The 21,981-nt window shown below is 39.2% G+C and overlaps 1 protein-coding gene and 1 pseudogene across 1 annotated transcript; both read right to left on the reverse strand.

The window, feature by feature from the left end:
• Window positions 1–3,907: 3,907 nt before the first annotated feature.
• On the reverse strand, window positions 3,908–13,547 carry LOC136697606 (cytochrome P450 2J2-like; annotated as a pseudogene).
• A 2,374-nt stretch (window positions 13,548–15,921) lies between these two features.
• Window positions 15,922–21,463, reverse strand: LOC136697605 (cytochrome P450 2B4-like). Its single transcript, XM_066672820.1, has 9 exons — window positions 21,269–21,463; window positions 19,496–19,655; window positions 19,215–19,367; window positions 18,254–18,414; window positions 18,010–18,183; window positions 17,757–17,898; window positions 17,337–17,524; window positions 16,253–16,394; window positions 15,922–16,112 (listed from the first exon to the last, which is right to left on the reverse strand). Exons 1-9 carry the CDS (start codon window positions 21,461–21,463, stop codon window positions 15,922–15,924), a joined length of 1,506 nt encoding a protein of 501 aa, XP_066528917.1.
• Window positions 21,464–21,981: the final 518 nt, after the last annotated feature.

Here is a 21,981-nt window from a genome sequence, read left to right on the forward strand (position 1 = left end):
TCTTTTGCTGACACACACTTGGCAATGAGCAGCATGACCGCAGGGTCATATGCAAATGCTCTAGGGCATTAGATTTTTATGCTTTTCAATAGTGATTATACAGTTCACAAACCTTTACAAACATCTGGACATATTGGATATATTTTCTCACATTCCATGTAACAATCAACAAATTTCAAACACACACACACAGCTTTACCTGACGAAGCAGCACTTGAACTCGTAGTAGTTTAACTCAGTCATTGACTTATCTTGTACTTAAAGGACCACAATGTAGTATTTTACTTACAAGTGACAGCTTCAAAAAGATTGTGAGGATCCTCTGACCTGTAATAGGGAGAATAGTGCCTCTCTCACTGTCCTGGGGTTCTCCTCTAAAAAACTTGGCTATGCAACTTAGGACAGAACCATGGGACAGAAATCTCTTGGTTTTCTAGGTACAGACATTATGGCAGAGATGGTTATAACAGCTAGAGTACCACCTGAGTTACACTTTATGGTTGTAATAACACAGCCCAGTGCATATTATGGGCGATATATGGGTTTTATCATGTAGTCAGTTTTTTTTTTTTTTACAATGTGGTTTTAACATTAAAAAGTTACATTTTATGTAAAAAAAACCTCAAATGAAAACCAATCATTTTGAAACAAATATAACTTAGATTGATAGATAGGAAGGAAGGACTGTCGTATGAGTAACAACTAACAGCAGGTGTATGTAACCTGAAATGTCCTGAGATAGATTGGGTATATAATTTATTCACACTGCGTCACCACACTCAGTCAATTCACCTTTACACACACAGACAGAAACTACAGCCAATTCATATTCACCTTTACACACAGAGACACTCATATACTCACTCACCTGCACCAACTCTGTGACAAATAAAGCCTCTTTGAGCAAAGCCACAGAAAAAAAACCCCACTTTTGGTTCCATAAAGAACTTTGTAAAGGTTTAAAGAATCCTTGATATAAAGGTTCTTTATCGATTTAAAAGCTATTACCACCAGTTTTTAATAAATATTTCACATAAGTGTGTAAAAAGCAGAATGATTGAGACAAAATTACTGATAATTAGAATTATGGAGAAATATTCAAAATTATACACTCCTTAAAATTAAAAGCCCATACTTTGCACCATTTAACAGTGAATTACATAGAAATCACAATAATTAGTCCTTCTTGTCATTGCATTATATATATATATATATATATATATATATATATATATATATATATATATATATATATATATATATATAAATAAGAAGAATTGTCCTGAAAATACTTCCATGTTTCAAGTTTTTACAGTTTACAGTGTAAAATCTTGCAGAATATTAAAAGAAACACCGTTATTCTACAAAACTAACGTCACTGGAGATTATCTTTTTTTTGTAAAAAGTAAGCTGTGTTATTAGAATAACACTAATGATAAAGTGCCCTCACTGTTTCTTGCAATAAATCATGTACTCTCTAGAGCAAGAAAATGCAATAATTTGGCTTAAGAAATGTCCTTATATAATAATATCATTGGTTTTGTAGACACTAGTGGGGTCCCTGTGTCGTTCGCTGGGTGTCCTTTTACTTTTCGCACCTGCCGTTGAAACAGCCTGAGTCCACCACTATATAGGAGTATGTGGCTGAATCTGGTGTCTGTCAGTGTTTCAGTGCACTGTAACTGTATGTAGGAGTAAACGGCTGAATCTGGTGTCTGTCAGTGTTTCAGTGCACTGTAACTGTATGTAGGAGTAAATGGCTGTAGCTGTTGTCTGTCAGTGTTTCAGTGCACTGTAACTCTATGTAGGAGTAAACGGCTGTAGCTGGTGTTTTTCAGCATTTGAGTGGGCTTTAATGCAGAAATGAAAAATGTCCTCTATAAGGAAGAGATGTGTAAACTGCTGAAGGTAACAGCTCAGGGCTGGGTCCTCATGGTGAGAAAGACATTCTGCTGAAGTTCAATATATCACTCTTAAACATGGAACTATATGCACTGACTTTAAACAGGAACATACAGATTTAAGGGTCAAAATTTGGATAAATAAGAGGTTTATGATTAATTTTGTTTATTTCTTTACCATGACGACACCCCTCTTATGATTGTATTATTTATTATATATATATCAGTGGCGGATGCTGGTCTTTCAAGGAGGGGAAGCTCAATTTCGGCCTACATCATAAAATATGTCGATTTATTTTTATTTATACATAAATTCTACCCACCGTTCCTTTTCAAGAAAATGATCTGTGACCCTGTCGTACCAACAAGGCGTCTTTTCCAGGGACTTGACTAGTGTCCTCTCAATGGCCAGCAGAGCTAGGCTGCTTAAACGGCCTTGGCCCATGTGAAGTGGGTCCGTCTGTGAGTGCTGTGTGATGGTGGAGGGACTCAGCAGCACCCGCTGGACAGAAACTGAGATAGAAGTCAGAAAGAGTGATAGAAGTCAGTCTCCAAACACAAGCAGCTACAAAAAACCCGCCAGAAATAGAAACTCGATTTGTCGCTAGTCGTTTTTAACAAAGAAAATGCCGCTAAGAGGATTAAGAAAGTCTAGTTCAACTCAGAATAAAAATGTAATGCTTGGATGGATCTTTACACCAAAGGATTGCTGATTCGCTCATTTTGCTGTCAATCAAAAAGGGATTCAGCCTCAGACAGATCATCCAATCATCATGCAGAAGCTGAGCATCTGGGCCAGCCGAGGCCAGCCCACTGCCCCATAGACCCCCAGAGACGCTGAGCATCCGATGGGCGGGACAAAGCCCAGCATTTATCCAATGACTCGTCTCGTTTCGCTGCACTTCGCTGCTTCGCTATTGAACTCTGTGGACGCTCAGCGTCCCCACTATTTAAAGCACTGAAGCTGCGGGATGATTGAGAGGAAAGCCGCGTCTTTACCAGTGATAAGAAGCTGATTCTGAACAAAAGTTGAGCGTGTTGTAGTGCATATTTATTCCATGACGTACTCACAACAGTATATATTTGATCACTTATTTTTTGACATTTTTTGACTTCCCTTGCAGTCTTAGAGCAATCACCTCTGATATATATATATATATATATATATATATATATATATTACTAAGAATGAACTGATTATAAAATTGTTGTGATGTAAATTCATTATTTGATGAAAGTTGTAGTCATTGATCATATTGTGATGTCTTAGACTTGACCTGTTTAATTAATATATTTTTTTACATCATAATTGGGTACATACAGTTTTATAAATGTTAGTAATTTTTAATGATACATTGTCTTGTTGTATGTGTAAGACAAAAGCTAAATACAAATATATATGAATGCTGATGTGGTGTTGTTGATGGTTAAATAAATTTCACGCACGCACACGCGCACACACACGCGCACACCCCCAATTGGTAACAGTTCAGTTGGTAACAAGTAATTCAATTAAGTTTTTCCAAGATTTTTTTATTATTTTTTTATTGAAGGTTGAACTTAAAAAATTAACAACTGTTCTCTTTTTAGAGTGTAGCAGCCTATATTTCTCTGTGAATGGTTTATGATAGATACTGAGACATTCCTGTGAGGATTTGATGGTATTCTGCCACACAGTGTAGTCAGTTACTGATGTTGAACAATTAGTTCTGCATCAGAAACCAGAAAAGTGACCCACCTTTTGCAGCTCAACACTGGAGAGTGACATTTGGCTTGTGCAGCTGTGTAGAGATTTTATAGAGATTACAAAGATTATGAATGAGCCAATAGTAATACTCCAAAAATGAATGCAAATGAATTTAATGGAGTTGCACTGTGGGGTTGGCTTTACCATCCTATAAAAATTAGTTGAGGTGTTAGTAAAAAAAACACCAAAAACCCATAAATACAAGACATTTCTATCATATCTAAAGACCATATACATGGTGTGGGTGGTCTGCTGTGATTCAGCGGGTGGTCTCTCTGCTGCGGCAGACTGTACTGAAAGGGAACGGTGAGCGGACAAGCCCTATAATACCATCCAGGTTTGTTGGCGGAGCTGCTGGTGGCCAGGAGAACTGTAATCTCTGGAGCAGAGACGTGAAGAAGATGAAGAGCTCTGTTTTTGCGAGAGTCTCACCCAGACATGACCTCGGACCTGCAGCACCACACACACACACACACACACACACACACACACACACACACACACACACAGTATACACTTCATCTATTGGCACTTTTCCACTGCTTGGTTTCTACACTACTTGATTATATTTGCCTTTGGTACCTGATACCTGGCTCATTTTCCATCACCATCACTAAGAGGAACAGCAAGTTTGGAAACCAAAAAAATGGCAGTGGTTACATTAAGTACAATTTACTCATCACATTATTTCTGCCCATTAAACACAACACAAACAGTTGAAAAAATATTTCTAGATTCACTTTCACAAGGCTGGTCAGAGCTGGTAAAACACACTGTGTTAGTCATTACATTTTTATTTATTTTGCCCTTCTGGCTCACCTCACTAATAGGGAAAACATTTGATTTCATTGCTGTGTATAACAGACAGAAAAAAATGTGGAACTTAGCCTCAGGACCATACTTTCACTCACTCTGAGCCATGAGTGAGCAGGTAAAAGAACCAGGTTCTAGATATCAGGTTTTCCTAATCGAAAAAGCAAAAGTGCAAAATAGCGTCGAGTAGAGTAGTGTAGGTACCATGCAGTGGAAAAGTGGCATAAAGTACTCTCTAAAATCTGAGTATACTGTTAAAACAATGTGATCAGTTATTGATCTCTGATCAGACTTACCCAGAGAAAATGCCACAAAGGCATCATTTTTGCAGAACTGTCCTTTCTCGTCCAGAAAGTTCTCTGGGTTGAACGTGTCTGGATACTTCCAGTGCTCTCGGTCAGTCATGATGGCCATAAAGTTGACCATGACCTGTGTTCCCTACCATGGGAAAAAAGGATACTGATGTAGAAACATTTTAACCTCAGAGTAGGGGTAAGGACTGAAGGCATTCCATAACATTTTATTCCTGAATTCAGCCCAAATCAACCATTCATTCTTTCATATGTCTCTATTTTGCATCAGGTCATCTCTGTTCATCAGTTTTATTCATCCTTTCATCCAAGTATTTTCATCCACTCCTTCCTTTAGCTTCCCATCTGCTCAAGAGTTATTATTTCTATTCAATAATGCTGTCGTCTTTTCATACATGCATACATTCAGCCTTTCAACTGCTCAACCACTCACCCCTCCATGGTTACCTTGGGCAGGTGGTATCCAGGCAGCTCGGCTGGCTGTGTGGTTTCATGGACCACGCCCAGAGGGGTGAGATTAGCCCAGCGCTGGATCTCATGGATGGTGGCGTGAGTGAAGGGCAGCCGTGTGCGGTCATCCATGCATCTCCTCATGACAACGCTCTGGAATACAGTCCACCAATCATAATAAAATGTTAACCTTAATATTTTGCATCTTTCATATAGTTTCATATTACTATTTGTCCTTTATTCTTTGCATCCATGAGATATTTATCCATGCCCTCTTCTGTACCTTGTATTTCAGGGTGGTTCATCATGTAAATGAGACCCCATCTGATAGTAGTGGCGGTCGAGTCCGTCCCAGCCAGGAACAGGTCATTTGTGGACATGACCAGGTTCTGTTCATGAAATGTTGAGTCTTCATTTGACTCTTGCTGCTCAAAACAAGATAGAAACAATGGCAAACAATGGTAAAGAAGTCCTCTTCACTGTACTTTTCAAAAATAAGGGACATAACTATCACTGTGGAGGGCAGCACAAGTACATCTTCAGTATCTTTACTTAAAGAACTTGTAGCACACTTTTGGGGAACAAAATGGACAATGTTTGCATTATTCCACCTTGTCCTTTTTCAACAGTTTGTTTCTTTTGGCTTTTCTGAATTTCTGATATCAATGTAACGTACAAATGCATTTGTGAGGGCTAAAGGTTTAAAATCTGTTTTGTGATTAATACAAAACAAAGTGCATTAACAGCAGCATTAACAGTTTAAAGTCTGTCGTTTGTGTGTTATACTGTAAGTGATTAGTGATTCTGTAGCTCTGCATAATCACCTTTTAATGTGGATCTGGTCAAAAAGGTCAATATTAGCCTCATAAACTAAAGCCTTTAAGGTGGAAATAAACATTTAAATATGAAAACTGAGATTGAAAAGCAAATGTCTGCCTACTAAAATGATATTTAAGGTGGAAGGGGAAAACCGTTAATTGATTGACTTTACTGCGAGGGTTGTGTTGGTTTTTGGGCGGGAGGGAAATTAGCGCAGGGCTTGGAATAGACAGGGGTCAAAACACCAGCTCGCTGAGATTTTAGGGGCCTTTTCATAAAATTGGGTCTGAAATCTAATATCATACCTGAGCAAACAAATCTCATAACAGCACATCCCACAGAAAGTGTGATTTATAAAGAAATTAGAAATTGCGTATGTTTAAGCAAGGTTTGACCCACGAAGACCAAGAAAACAATTAGGAAAGAGCGTAAATTGAAATGGATGATGTTGTGTAGTAAAATAGATAATTGCATGTAAAAACACAATCCATCCTGACAAGTATAGGTGTTAAACTCTTCATGAAGGTAGATCTCAATGCTGCCAAGTCTTGCTCACCTTTGTCATCTCCACCAGGTAAGCATCAATGAAGTCACGAAGATTTTCTGGGTCCAGAGTCTTCCTGTGCTCCTCCACAGCTTCACACAAGAAACCTATCAAGGCGTTGGCATTCTGCTTCAGCTTCTGGTGAAACCCTGGAACGTGTTTAAGGAAAGGAGCCATGTTGACGATCTGCTGGAAAAAAAAAAAAAAAAAAAGTTAAGATCATGTGTGCAGCAACTACAGAAGCTGTTTCAGACTGGAACACATTTATCTTGGCATGGAATCTTTAAGGAGAGGTGTGAACAGCTTTTACAAAATGAGGCTCTCACCCTTCCCATTTCACCCCTTACTGCTTACTAGCAGCTCACCGCAATCACATTTATTCTCACAGAGATGGTGTCCTAGTTAATCTTAGCTTAAAGATGTACGTTGCTTTTGTTTAACTGTTTTATCCCCAGTTAATGTACCTCTTTATTTGTATTTATTATTTTTTTATGTGTTCTTGCTTCCTTTACATTAGTTGATGGGAACAAGTGTGTTGTGCCGCACACTGGTGGGCACGGGTGTGTGGTGCCGAACACTGGTGGGCACGGGTGGGTGTTGCCTAACACTGGTGGGCACGGGTGGGTGTTGCGGCAAACACTGGTGGGCACGGGTGTGTGGTGGCAAACACTGGTGGGCACGGGTGTGTGGTGGCAAATACTGGTGGGCACGGGTGTGTGGTGGCGAACACTGGTGGGCACGGGTGGGTGGTGCCGAACACTGGTGGGCACGGGTGAGTTGTGCCGAACACTGGTGGGCACGGGTGAGTTGTGCCAAACACTGGTGGGCACGGGTGTGTGGTGGCAAACACTGGTGGGCACGGGTGTGTGGTGGCAAACACTGGTGGGCACGGGTGAGTTGTGCCAAACACTGGTGGGCATGAGTGGGTGGTGCCGAACACTGGTGGGCATGAGTGGGTGGTGCCGAACACTGGTGGACATGAGTGGGTGGTGCCGAACACTGGTGGGCATGTTAACTATTGCATCATGTATTCGTGTGTTGTTTTTGGGACTGAACCTGTCTTTGTCATTCTTTGTTGCCCGGTGTAGGCTCTCACAGGAGTTTTCGTTAACTACCGATCCAAAGAGTATTTTAACCTCATCCAAAAATACAGCCTAATTTACAAAATGCCATTGTGTATCCAATAAAAATTACATGTAATTCTACTGAAGCTTGGAGATTTTAAAAGTTGCTAGTTCTGTGCTGGGTTTCTCCATTTCATTGTGCAGACACGTCTCTGAGCTGTCAGTTGTATGCATATTTTACAGGTAATATTTAGTCCCTACTCAGCTTGCTAGAAACCAAGAGTGAGTAGGAACTAAAAAAGAAACTGATTCCATGTACCAGGTACCAGATTTGGCTAATGGAAAAGAAATAGAACTGCGCAGACCTGATTTGAGTTGAGTAGAAACCATATAGTGGAAAGGTACCAGTAGTGAAGGCATTTGGCCTCTGGCTGTGTAGCATGACAGCCCCTATACATCTAGTTCCTTCCTATTGGTAGCACAGGCATCTTTCAGCTGATGTAAAGAGTCTGCTTCTCCTCTGGCATATTAAACTGTTCAGTGGTGTTGCATAAGTAGCATGACTTCGGAAGGAACTCTCAGTATAGTTTCTTCCAAAAACCTTATACTTTATTTTTTTTTTTATTTCTCTAGTGTTGTTTTGCAAAACCATTTCATCCCTTTGTGCAAACGATTTTTCTGGACATTACCTGAGCTGTGAATGATCCAGCGAGCTGGAAGTTTTCATTTAGCATTTGCAGAAGTTCAGCAAAGCGCTTGTCGTCATACTCAAAGCGGTCTCCGAAGATGATGGAACAGATGATGTTGGACATTGCATTCATTATGGGGTGGATGGGGTAAAAAGGTTTTCCTTAAAAAATCAAAAAATCAAAGGAGAATGGACATGAGGAAGGATATGACAAAAGACCCTTCCAGCATTCACTTCAGTTAAACCCAAGTGAAATGTAGTTCAACACAAAGTATAAAGAGAGTTGTTTAGAGGTGTACATGTACAAAAATGTGCAAAAAATGGACCAAGCGCAAAATTGCAAAATTAGTTTTCAATGTTATTAAACAAAGAATAAGCTTCAGAAGGTTTTGTCTTAGAAAAAATTACTTTCAAAAGAGAAGCAAACCAATAAAAGACCAAAGATGAAGGTTTATTTCATCAACTTCTGAGCCCAGATGTACACTGAATGATCACAGGATTAGGAACAACTACCTTGTATCTACACTGACTTTTCATTTGATCATATCCACTATCCATACAGAAGCACTAAGTAGTTTTACAATACTGTAATTGCATACTTTCATATCCTGATTTCACCCTGAAACACTTTTTTTACAAGCAATAGGAACAGCCCACATGTTCCTAAAATTATGTTATGCTTGAAAATTGTTGAAATTCATAGTACTTAAATGGTCATTGACACACACTAAGACCAGCCTTCTACTCTTTATCTTTTTTTTTTTTTTTTTAATTGTCTGCCAGATCCAATACAGATCTGATCTGCTCAGAAAGTCAGGGATAATAAAATAAATTGATCTTCTGGTCAGCTACCTTCCTCCTTGAACATCTCTTTGATGAGATACTGTGCCTCTTCAGCCACTCGTTCCTCCATGGTTTTCTTTCCCAGGCCAAAGTTACGTAGTGTGTGAATGGCAAAACGTCGCTGCTGCTTCAAGGCATTACCATATGTCACCGATAAGATACCTGTGAGAGGAAAAGAAGAGCAGAGGGAGAAAAACTGTGGTTTCCCAGCCCTGGAGACAGACTGTCTGGTACATTTTCTCCTAAACCATGTAAATATAAGCCGTCTTTTTAGCTAATTATAGCCCCTAATTATAGAAATAATTTATTATATGAATATTACGTAGTACAATAAACATGGATTAATTTTTCTCATAAAATATTTTAATGTAATCTTCAGAAATTTAGCCTGGTCATCCTCTCTTGTTGTGTGCTATCCTGAAATACATGCATGTGAGAACTTTGTAGGTATATTTTATAAGTAATATTTTTATAATGATATTGTTTGGTCATAATTGCAAAAGCATGATTCAGAGATGTAAAGATTTTGGACATTATTTCACCAGGAAAATTCCAGGATTTGTTCTGCTGTCCCTTTGTATTGCCAAATGTCCTAAATTATATGTGATGTCCTCTTCAGGGAGGTTCTAGTCTGAAAAGACCTCTGAAAACTTGAACCAGGGAGGGATTCTCCAACACTCAGGTGTTGGTCATCACGTCTGGTATTAGCGCTAGCACGGTAGGGAGCTGAGAGGGAAGAGGACAGAGATGGAATAATAGTAGTTCAGTAGGAATCTCAGCTCAAAGAGAACATAACAGAAGAGACGAGAGTACAGAGAAATGTAAAATTAACAAGAGGAACAAGAGAAATTTGCCATAGCAAAACATGGACTTCAATTTTGGGAGAACAGCACTGCAGATATGAAGTGAAAGGGGACAATTAATAGATTAACACCAAGGTGAATCCTCAATAAAGTCTAGAGCCATTGCCTCAAAGCAATAAAAATTCCAGACGAAATCTTTTTCAACATATATATTTATATATAATCTTTAGTTTAATCCAGCAGCACTCAACATCATGCCTTGAGGAAGAAAGAGACCTCAGACCTCTGAGCCCTGAAAGTTGAGGAATGAGCTTCAGGCACCAGTATGCGACCTAGGATAGACGTGGCCGTGATTCACCAAAGGATGCAGATCCTGAGATGGAGGAAGCCACTGGCTCCCTCAGAGTGGTCACCTAGGCTGTGTCCCTAAGCAAAGCCCTGGGATGAAGAGGAAAAATGGATGATCTCTGCTGTTTTGCAACAGGGCGCATGGCATTAAGAATCTCGAGAAAGCCCTATGTGTATGTGACGTCCTCTGCTTGCACCATCCCAACTCATCTCCAGGGATAAAGTAAAGTCACATGGTTCATTTTAGAAATTAGGGTAGTTATTTTACAGAAATACCCTTGTGTATTAATCTCCCTCCTCCCTCATGTATCGCATGTATCCATTATATGAAAGTATAATCAATATTCAATATCTGATATAACATTTCATAAACCAGGTCAGATTCAATTTCATATTCAACTGGTGAAAACGAGCCTCTGTTTAAACCACATGTAAGGTCCCAGCACTGAGGGTCACGGAGTGCTGAGCAATAAAAATATGATTTCTTCATAATCTGCCCAGTTTAAAATATTACTTAATTTTAAAAAGTTCTTATCTAGATGAAATCATATCAATATAAAATTAAAGTAAATAAATAAACACATTATTGCATGTATGTCACAAGATATACAAAAGAGGTCAATGAGCGTTGAGTTACTGACCATAACCCTCAGTGATCCAGTCAAATATTGGCACGTACGGCCTCCCAGCAAACACAGCCCCATTCTGAACGAATGCTTCCTTTGCTATCTGCAGCGTATTAATCACGATTACTGGGCTCCTGCCGAGGTAGATGCAGGTCATTTCACCATATTTCAGCAACTGGAGAGAAAGCAAAATTACACAGATTTATGAAATAAAAGTAAACACTAAAATAAGGTCTTGAATTCCTGATTTATGTTACTCCAAGGTGTGTATTGAACAGCTTACAAACATACATCAGATAAAGTATGTGTCAGGGTTTGCAAGGACTGTGTTTACTGAGATTTTTTTTATTTATAAACCAAAAGATCATCTAAGTATTAAACAAGACAGAGAAGAGACAAACAATAGTCCGTGTAAAGAAACCAAGACTAGGGATAATATAAACCATTACTAGATAAAACGTGAAAGAAAGAAAGAAAAAAAATCTCCAAGAAGTGAAACACAGAACAAAGACACATTAGAGAGAAAAGGGGTTTCTAAACAAACAAACAAATAAATAAATGAATACAGACTACAAGCTATAACAGGGTGTTGTGTTTATTTTTTGGTTTATTTTTATTCTGTAGATATTTGCCTGGGCCAAACGTCTGGGAAATCTGCTCACACCAACACAACATCATCTCCAGGGAGAAGGTAAAGTCACTCAGAGGTTGAGTGCATCTCTGGGATAAACTATAGCTCCCTTTAAGACTTTAGGGTAATTATCAAGGAGACATTCCCTCATGTAATTAATCTTCCCTTCTCCTTCTCATAGACAGATAAACAATGCTCACAAACAAAGAGCCACATAAACAGATCAACACAGGACAATCTGAAAGTACAAACCACTGAGACAAGGCACAGAGCTTTTAAATACTGTACTAAAAGGGAACACCTGGGAGAGCACAAGGAGGAAAACAGGACCATACACCAGGAGGGTATTCCACAAAGCAGGGTTACTTTGTTTAGCTAGACAACTTAAACCCAAAGTCAAGCCTATCCAATAAGAAAAGAGCTTAGGGAGATTCTTATTGGACAGTCCTTAGCTTTAGGCTTAAGTTATCTAGCTAACTGAGAAATCCTGCCTAGTGGAACTCCCCCTAGGCAGCGGAGCTATGAGAGGACCATTTGAGAGTAGCTCTCAATTTCTTTCGGGTGGTTTTGAACCGATAATAAAGGTATTTCCAAGCCGTTTCCGATTACGACACAGACTTGGTTCTCTTCTGCAGGGAATGGACTTTGTCATTTGATCCATAAGCTTCACAAACTCTTCACAATTTAGAATTTAACATTTTTCATCAATGGTACAGATGACGTAATAAAGCTGTGCCCCTAAACACCATGCTGTAATGTGTGAAGAAGCTGAAAAGTATAGCCTCTTAATCGTGGTGAAACGTGAATATTTATTTTACACACCTGCAAAACAGTTCTTTATGAAGCTATGATAATGGTTATATGAAAGATGTCAGCTGCTGTTCATTTTATGAATTCTTGTAAGATGTCTTATTTCCCATAAAATGTTGTTTTCAAAAGAATTCAGCTAACACTGCAGGGGGCGCCAGCCCGTCACAGGGTGACACACACTCACACCTATGGACCTTTTTGGGTCAACAATCCACCTACCAATGTGTGTTTTTAGACCGTGGGAGGAAACCGGAGCACCCGGAGGAAACCCATGCCGACACGAGGTTAATACACCACACTCCTCACAGACAGTCACCCAGAGCAGGACTCGAACCCACAACCTCCAGGTCCCTGGAGCTGTGTGACTGCGACACCTACCTGCTGCACCACACAGCTGCCCTATTTTATAATTACATCACATTAATTATTTAGCAAATGTGGCGTGTGCAAATGTCTATATACGTTCATAAGTTCTGAGGTAAAAAAAAAATTATCTAATGCTCCTTTAGAATTCATGGCAGGAAGTCTGGCTGCATTCCAAGAAGGCATGAAAACAAATGTATGGAGAATGTGCAAGTGTAAACATGCCTAGATAAGAGAGATCAGGACTGTACATCTGACAGACAATGCTGTGGGCTTTCTGACCCTTTACAAGCAGAACACCCGTGACCCAATCAGTACATTTAGAGCTGTACAATTACCAAGAAGATACAGGCGACAGTAGAGCTGACACTAGAGATGTCTAGTATCTCTGGCGTGGACCAATTCTACAATGTCAGAACCAAAGGGTCCTGTACAGGTATATTTTTAAACAACCAATACAAGTTTAAATTCAAATGGAATGAAGTTTAACTCTTTAAACTCTTGTTGTGCATCAGTAAGTACACAAATAAATATCAAGGTAAATAACTATGTCAAAAAAATTACTTAAAATTATACTCAAACAGAACTGACCGATCTGATGAAAGCCATTGGGTTGTTTGCAAACTGAGGAATGTTGCCCAAGAAGGGTAGAGGTTTGGGTCCAAGGGGGTATTGGCTTCTGGACAAATTCAGCCTGAAAATCTCCAGCACAATAAGAGAGAGAAGACCACCCAGGAGGGCCAAGCCCAACGTCGTCCAGGTCACATATGTCAGCACAGACTCCATTCTGAAACAGTTAAGGAAACATCACAAGCTCACAGGTTTTATACAATGCACCCAGGAGGAGGGAGGAGGGACAACAGTGTTGCTGACATATGGGGGCATCTTTCATAGGTGGGGCATTTCCAGGGACACTGGAACTTGTCCAGCCTGTTCGGTGCTACTGTATGGGAAAAACAGGTCATGTGACTTTCTCTATAGTGGCACAGAGGTTACATACCATCTATATCTCACTTACACTAAAGACAATTATATTTCATTTAGATTATGCGTAATGTCATGAAATTTAACATTATTGTGTGTGCTAGAGACAGAATTTCCACTATGCAATCCCCAGGCAATGCTTTGTAAATATGCCCTTTCCCTAAACGTTTTTATTTTTTTTTTTTTAACTGATTTCTTTTATTTAATTTTTATTTATTTATTAATTAAGTTTTTATTTTTTATTTTTGCTATATTATATGCTTTTTTATTATTATTATTATTATTATTATTATTATTATTATTATTATTATTTTATTTTAGTCTTGTGTGTGAATCCTATAGGTGGTTAGGGGAGAAAGGGAAGTGCTTTGTGAATCATTTATTATTTATTTTGTTTTTATTTTTTTTCCTTCAAACAGGTGTAACAACAAGCCTGAGAATGCAAACAAATGAGACGCTAAGTTGGTGTGCTCAGAAACAAATAACTATTAATGTAACTAAAGTATCTATGATTAGAGCTTGTTTTATTAATTGCTCTTTAAAGATCCCTTTGTGTCTTTTCATTTTTTTTTGTCCCCTCTTTTTTTCCCCCATCTCAGGTTAGTTTTCTCTTTTCAGCTATTTTCTCTTAACCCTTTTATTTTCTCTTTATAGTCTTTTTTGTCTCTGCTTTAGCCTCCTCTTTCCTGTATTATCTTCTCTTTCAAATGTTTCTTTCAGTTTTGTTTTCTCTTCTGCTGTACAGCATGGTTAGAATATATACCAGGGATGAACTCCAGTCCATCAATTTGATGATTCCTCTGCTAAAACACACCCCTTAAACCTGGCAATTAACAGATGAGTTGAACCAGGTGTGTGTGATCAAAGGAATCACCAAATTTTGCTGGAATGCAAACTCTGCATTCTGTAGTGAATTCGCCTTTACACACACACACACAACAAATTATTATTTATACATGCAAACTATTTCTTTCATACACACAGGGAGAAGGAGGGAGTGTGAGCCTGACACCACTGAAGAAAAATATCCAAGAAGAAACAGAATCAAGTTTACGATTGACTTAATAAAGCTGGTAAAGATCAGTAAAAAAATAAGGCCTGCTACTGATCTTTGAGATTGGATGGGTACATCCCTACACAGTGGTCGCCTAATCCATTGAAAATTAAGCCCAGTTTTCAGTGGGTTGGATTGCGGGGGGTTTGTGGTATATAAAGCAGAGTAGTAGGCCAAATTTGTCAAAACATCATTGGAGTTTCACATGCATGGATGAGACCTAAATGTCTTGATTTAACACAAGTTTATAGAAAAAATGTAAAAATAACAAATAATCATATTCATGATGAGCAGTTTGTGAATTCTGTTGAAATAAATATTTCCAGAATACTGTATGAATCTGTTTTAATAACCAGACATACATATGAATTTTACTTAGATATTAAAGGCAGTTGATAAAAATCTGCATGTATCCAAGCAAACATTTGCACACATGTACTTCACATTAACATTACACAACCATTATTAGAGTATAATCAATCTCTGTCTTTGCATCTACTCCTACAGAACTACATTCACCTTTTGTTATTACTTAGATAGATAGTGTCCTAAGAGAATAAAGTGTGAGAGCTCGATGATGTGCCCTGGTTGAGGCTAAAAGTAGTCCTCCAGTGTGGCTTCCTTATTAAAAAAAACACTAAGCATGTTGTGGTTCACCTGATGTTCTGTTGGGATTCAATGAGTGGTCTTCTGGGACTCAGCAAATTGCTTATTTTTATAAAGCAACTGGTATGTTCTGACTAAGTCCGTAGGTGTGAGTGAATGTGTGAATGTGTCACCCTACGATGGACTGGTGCCCTCTCCAGGGTGTTTTCTCACATGCGGCCAGTGTTTCCAGACAGGCTCTAGACGCACCATTACAGACAATGAATGAATGAATGTTGTGACTAAGCAAGAGGTTTGTTGTGATGGAATTGGCGTCTTTTGCAACTCAGTTGTCGGTCTGTTATGGTCCTATGGATCAAAGGTGGTCTTTTGTATTCACTAGATGTCTGCTATAGGTCTGATGTAATTCAGTAAATATTTGAATGGGATTTCATGGTTGGTCTTTTATGATTCGGTGTGTGATTAATTGTGATTCTGTGTGTGGTCTACTGTGATTCATTGTTAAAATTCATTGACTCAATTGGTGATCTCTCTGCTCCGGCAGATAGTGTTAAAAGGCATCGTACTGCGGACCAGCCCCACAATGCCATCCTTGTTTGAGGGAGGAGCTCCAGGAGGCCAGGAGAACTTTAATCTTTGAATCAGGGATATGAAAAATATGAAGAGCTCTGTCCTTGCTAGATTTTCACCAAGGCATACCCTCGGACCTGTAACACACACACACACACACACACACACACACACACACACAAGTTAGAGGTGATTCCAGAGTTTCTGGAACTGATCAACCTTACAGCTGAGGCAGATACCTCAGTTACTCTTTGGTAAACTCAAGCAACAGACTCACCCAGAGAAAACGGTAGGAAGGAGTCGTTTTTGCAGAACTGTCTTTTCTCATCCAGAAAGTTCTCTGGATTGAATGTGTCCGGATATTTCCAGTGATCTTTGTCGGTCATGATGGCCGTTAGGTTGGGCATGATCTGTGTTCCCTGCCATAGGAGAAAGTACCAGATTATTATGATGTCTAACAGGTAGCCAAAGGTGTTGATCAGAATACAAATATTGTTCTGTCATCTGTTAAGTCTATCATGGTTTCTATAGTTTAGACCTTTTTGTTTTTTTCTTCTGTCCTCTGTTTTTAATTATTGTTAATGTCAAACTAATTCAGAGCAAGGAAGGAACTAAACCCTGATCTGCTATGTCGAAATCAGAGGCTTTACCAACGGTGACCATACGTCCTCTATTCCCCAGACATGTCCTCTTTCTGGGACCTTAAAAATGTGTCCAGCTGGGATTAATAAATCGACAAAAATGGGATTTTGCTGTCTGCAGGTTTTTCCCCATCCCAATTCTTGTCCTAAGCCCTAAATCCTTTCTGGAAGAGCAAATAAGTGTGATGATGCTGTTGTAGGTGAGCAAGAGGGGTGCAAGGGTTTAAGTGTTCAAGGGGTCGGAGAGCAGAACTGGAATACACTCATGTGTGTACATCACTATGAATTAAACACCATTCACTGGTTTTCACAGTAAAAAAAAAAACCCAAAAAAAAACATCATTGTTACAGTTAAACTTCACTATTAGAATGTAATATTGGTTTCTGATGTGATCATGAGTTTTCTGGTGTAAATGAGTCACTTGAATGTCATTTCAATAAAGTGCTTCCATTTTGCCATTTTTTAGGAACAGAAAATAATAGGCTTTTAGTTATAATAAACTGTCAGGAACTGACAAAATGTTTTTGTAATTAATTTGTTATTATTGTTTAAGGCCGAATGTTGATGGAATCTGTCCATAAAGGCATTACACCCACCCCACACCTGCATGCTTCCAACCTGCTCCAAGTCTCCTCTTTTTTTTTTTAAAGCAAAGTATTGTCAACCTGTTTTACCCACCCAGTACTACACCAACAACTGTATAATCCCTCCATCCCTACCGCAGGAAAGTTGTATCCTCCCAGCTTTATTGGCTGTGTGGTTTCATGGACCACGCCAAGAGGGACAATGCTTGCGAAGCGCTGGATCTCGTGGATGGTGGCGTGAGTGAAGGGCAGCCGGGCACGGTCGTTCATACAGGGAGAGCGGTCAAACCCCAACACGCTGACTATCTCCTCATGGCAACGCTCTGGAAAATAGTCAACCAGACACAGAAGACACAAAAGGGTCTTAAAGGACATGCCAATTGAAAGGACACTGAGGAGCTGGACAGTGATTGGTTGGTCTTGTAAATCTCAGGGTAGATGTCAACAACAACACGTACACAACCTATATATTTTTCAATCAAATACTGTTCCTTACACCTCCCTTGGATAGACAACACCAATCAAGCCATTGCTACTGGAGACCTATTGCTGTACCTTGTATTTCAGGGTGGTCCATCATGTAAATGAGACCCCATCTGAGAGTGTTGGCTGTGGTCTCTGTCCCAGCAGCGAAAAGGTCTATGGTTGTCCTTATCATGTTTTCCTCATGAAACGTAGAGTCCTCGTTTGACTCTTGCTGCCCAAAACAAGAAAAAGTCTGTAACACCACTGTCACCAAAGAATACTGAGCCTTGCATTCATGGCTTGAAAATAACAGAGGTGACACTCAACACCAATATCTTCTCACCCTGCTTATCTCCACCAGGTAGGAGTCAATGAAGTCCCGAGGGTTTGCTGGATCCAGAGTCTTCCTGTGTTCCTCCACTGTTTCTCTGATAAATCTTTTTAAGTGTTCAGCATTTTGCCACATCGTCTGCTGTGGCCCTGGGAGGTATTTTATGAATGGGACTAAGTTGAACACCTGTAGAAAAACAAAGCCTTTTAGAATCTGTATTATTATTATTAACCATGTGAAACTGGCTGGTAATCACCTGAGCCATAGCTGATCCAGAAAAGCGCACATTTTCATTCATAATTTTCAGCAGCTCAGCAAATTGCTTGTTGTCAAAATCGAAGCGGTCACCAAAGACGATGGAGCAGATTATGTTGGACACTGCGTTCATGAACTGGTGGATGGGATAAAAAGGTTTCCCTTCGAGAAAAATGGCAAAAGGATGGATGTGATTAGGAAAAATACAATGATACATACCTTTACTATCAAATATTTACATTGACACAATTTACTATTCATTGTCCATTTAATCAGTTTTTGGTTCCATAAATAACCTTGTTTTTTTAAAGAGATTTGGGAGAGTGAAACGACCTTAATCGATCTTAAGGTTCTGGAATGGAACCCAAAGTGGTTCTTCCATGGCATCACACATCACCCTTTGTAGCATCTTTTTTTATTTTTTTTTTTTAAATTACAGTACAAATTGTACAATTACAGTACAAATTGTACAATTACAGACTGGTGTCCATCTGTTACTCTGCATAGTTTTGTAGCTCCCTTTCTCAATGTTATTTAATGGTCATGACCCCACAGGACCACCACAGCAGGTCATATTTGGTAATAATACAGTGTCATGTGGTTGTGGTGGTAGGAGTAGATCAGTCACAGCAATGTTGCTGGGATTTTTAAATACTCCCCGTGTCACTTCTGGAATTTAGTCCACCAAACAAAAAATATCCAGCCAAGAGTGTCCTGTGGGCAGCATCCTTTGACCACTGATGAAGGACTAGAGGACAACCAACACAAACTGTTCAGCAACAGACACAACTACTGTCTCTTCACTTTACAAGGTGGACCAATGTGGTAGAAGAACAAATACAAAGTGCACCTCTATGATTGCTACTTGTTATTCCCAGCTGGTACACCAGAGGTCCTCCTCTTCCTCAGCTGCATATTAACAGCTGGAGTATGCAAGTGTATCTATTTTGTTGTGTTAGTACCTTCCTTTTTGAGCAACTCCTTGACGAGGTAATGTGCCTCTTCAGCCACTCGTTCTTCTATGGATTTCTTTCCCAGACCAAAATCACGTAGAGTGTGAAGGGTAAAGCGCCGCTGCTGCCTCCAAGAATGACCATACTGGGCCATCACAATCCCTGAGAGACAGAGAGTGTAAAAAACTATGGATAGTGAAACAGCACGTTTTATCAAATAATTGTGGAATGTGGGGTTTTTCCAAAAGTAAGAGTAAATCAAGTTAAAGTGTTGTGGGAGTTGTACTGACCATAACCTTTGTTGATCCAACGGACTAAAGGGAGGTCTGGTCTCCCAGAAGATACAGCCCCATTCTGGACAAAGACTTCCTTTGCTAACTGCATGCTGTTTAGCACAATCGTCGGCTTACTGCCCAAGTATAAGGAGCACATCTCGCCATATTTTGGCATCTGGAGATGAAACATGTTTACTACACCTACAGCTTTGGACTGGGAAGGTATATATGCTTAGTGCAGCAGATTCACACACATGCACGGTAATCCAGAAATGTTCTGGAGTTTACTCTGGATAAGCTGAATGTTTGAATATGATCACCTGCCCCGGGCATCACTTGGACTATATAATGGTAGCTCACTAGTATAGAGACCAGGTGAAATCTGACTCAGTGAATTTGAGAACAGAGTGAGAAACATTCTGGGGTTTCTCTGGCACTCACTACACAGGCACTGCTCCATGTCTAAAACACATTTCATTTCCCACTGTGAGAAGCACCTGACAAAGAAGATCTTCCATTGTGAACTGCATGTGTCAAAGACCACTCCAGGACATCTCCGGACCTGATTCTCCAGAGCTTCTCTAGAAATTCTCCAGAGAGCTTTTAATGCCACCCTACAGCATTTCTAATGAGCATGTTCTTTTTAAAAGACTTTTTCTAATTAATAATTTATTAATCATTCGGTTGTTGACAATAACTTTTAAAAAGAACATGCTTATGAGAAGTTCTGTTGGGTGGCATTGCATGCTTTTACATTTATTTTCTGTGGGCAGGAAATGTCTGAATGTGTGCTTTAGTGGTGTATTATGTATTTTTGTTAGATTATACCATTAAAAGTGGCTTTGATCTAAATATATCTCTATGAGCAAGGTTTACCTTTTCTAATGAGAGCTGACTTTTCTTTAAATATTTACAAATGTATATTTGAAATAATAATAATAATAATGAAATAAACTTGTTCTGACTGCCAGTGTTAGCTGCTCAATCTTTGGAAAAGCACTGGGGCATTATGGGAAATGTTGTGTCTTTGAGTTTGCGCAGCACGTCCTCTTTCTGCTCAACAATCTAGGATGAGTTTGAATTTTAATGCATTGTACTTTTAGTGGGGCACAGCAACATTTTACCAGTGCACATGGGTTATTAAAGTATTAAACTTATTTTGTCTGCACTCATTTTCTATTTGGATTCTTTACTTATAGCCTGTTTTCACACTCATTTGGAATAACAGTAAAGGTCGTTCTGTGAGCTATGCATAATAAAACACCAGTCCAGTCCCATTAATATATTTAAAACATGTTTGGAGGGAACAGACAGACATTTCTTTCTTGTTTGAGCCTGAAGCATCATCCTTTTGTGCATGTTCAAACAGAATTCAGAACAAAATAATTAGATTTGATCTCAAAATCAGATTTGGGCCACTTTTACCTGCTGTATGAACTTAGCCTTAGAGTGCGTAATGAAAAGGTGTAACATCAGTTCTAGTGGTAGGAATATATGTATTTACGTATAAAATAAATAAATACATTTGTTTCATAAGATCTTGTTATCTTTGGACATGTTGTAAAATTAGTAGAATAGAGAGTATTTCAGTCTGACAATCAAATTCACACATCTTCCATTCTATATTTCTAGCAGGCACAAGACAGATCTCTTATCATAGATATTCCTTGGTTTTTAGAGCACTGCAGTTTCTCACAGCTGTGTTCAAGCAAAAATCAACTACAGCACAGATGTAGTGATCAGTCTGATGTAGTGAACATACTACCTCCAGAAAGACAGGACACTGACCATTTTGATATAGCTCATTCGATCCTTCAAGAGCTGGGGCAGGTTCCCCACGAAGGGCAGAGGTTTAGGTCCAGGGGGGCTTCTGCTTCTGGATGCATTCAGCTGAAAAATTTCCAGCAGTAGAAGTGAAATTAGACCACCCAGCAGGGCCAAACCCACTGTGGTCCAGTCCAAATAATGCAGCACTGACTCCATTCTGAGAAAGGTACTGAACACAACAGAAGCTTAGGTTTTATAGCACAGATACAGGAGAAGGAGGGAGGGAGAGGGCCATTTATTCGTCTGATTCTTACCTGATAAGAGGTCAAAGACCTTTCGGCAAAATAAAGCACTGCACATAAAGTTTATGAACAAAGTAAACATTCATAGCTGTTGCAACACAGTGATCTAGTCTGCATAGTGAAACTGATAAGTTCAGTGTTTCCAAAATGTTACAATACCCTATATTATAGGGTCCTTCAACGTTCTGCACGTGGATTTAACACTAGAAAGGCCATGACTGACTTTCTGATTATAGAAATTACATATAGTCATTTTGATCAAATAAAACAACCCCATATCGCTAATATTTTAATCTTTAATTGCATCTTCACTTTTCATGGCATCAGTGATGATAGACCTTCAGTGATCATTATGACCCTGATCAGTACAATGTGTACCTGATCAGTACAGTACAATAATTTGCTCAGTGACAAAAACTATACAAAGACACA

This window comes from Hoplias malabaricus, chromosome 5, assembly GCF_029633855.1.
Source record: "Hoplias malabaricus isolate fHopMal1 chromosome 5, fHopMal1.hap1, whole genome shotgun sequence".
Lineage (NCBI taxonomy): Eukaryota > Metazoa > Chordata > Actinopteri > Characiformes > Erythrinidae > Hoplias > Hoplias malabaricus.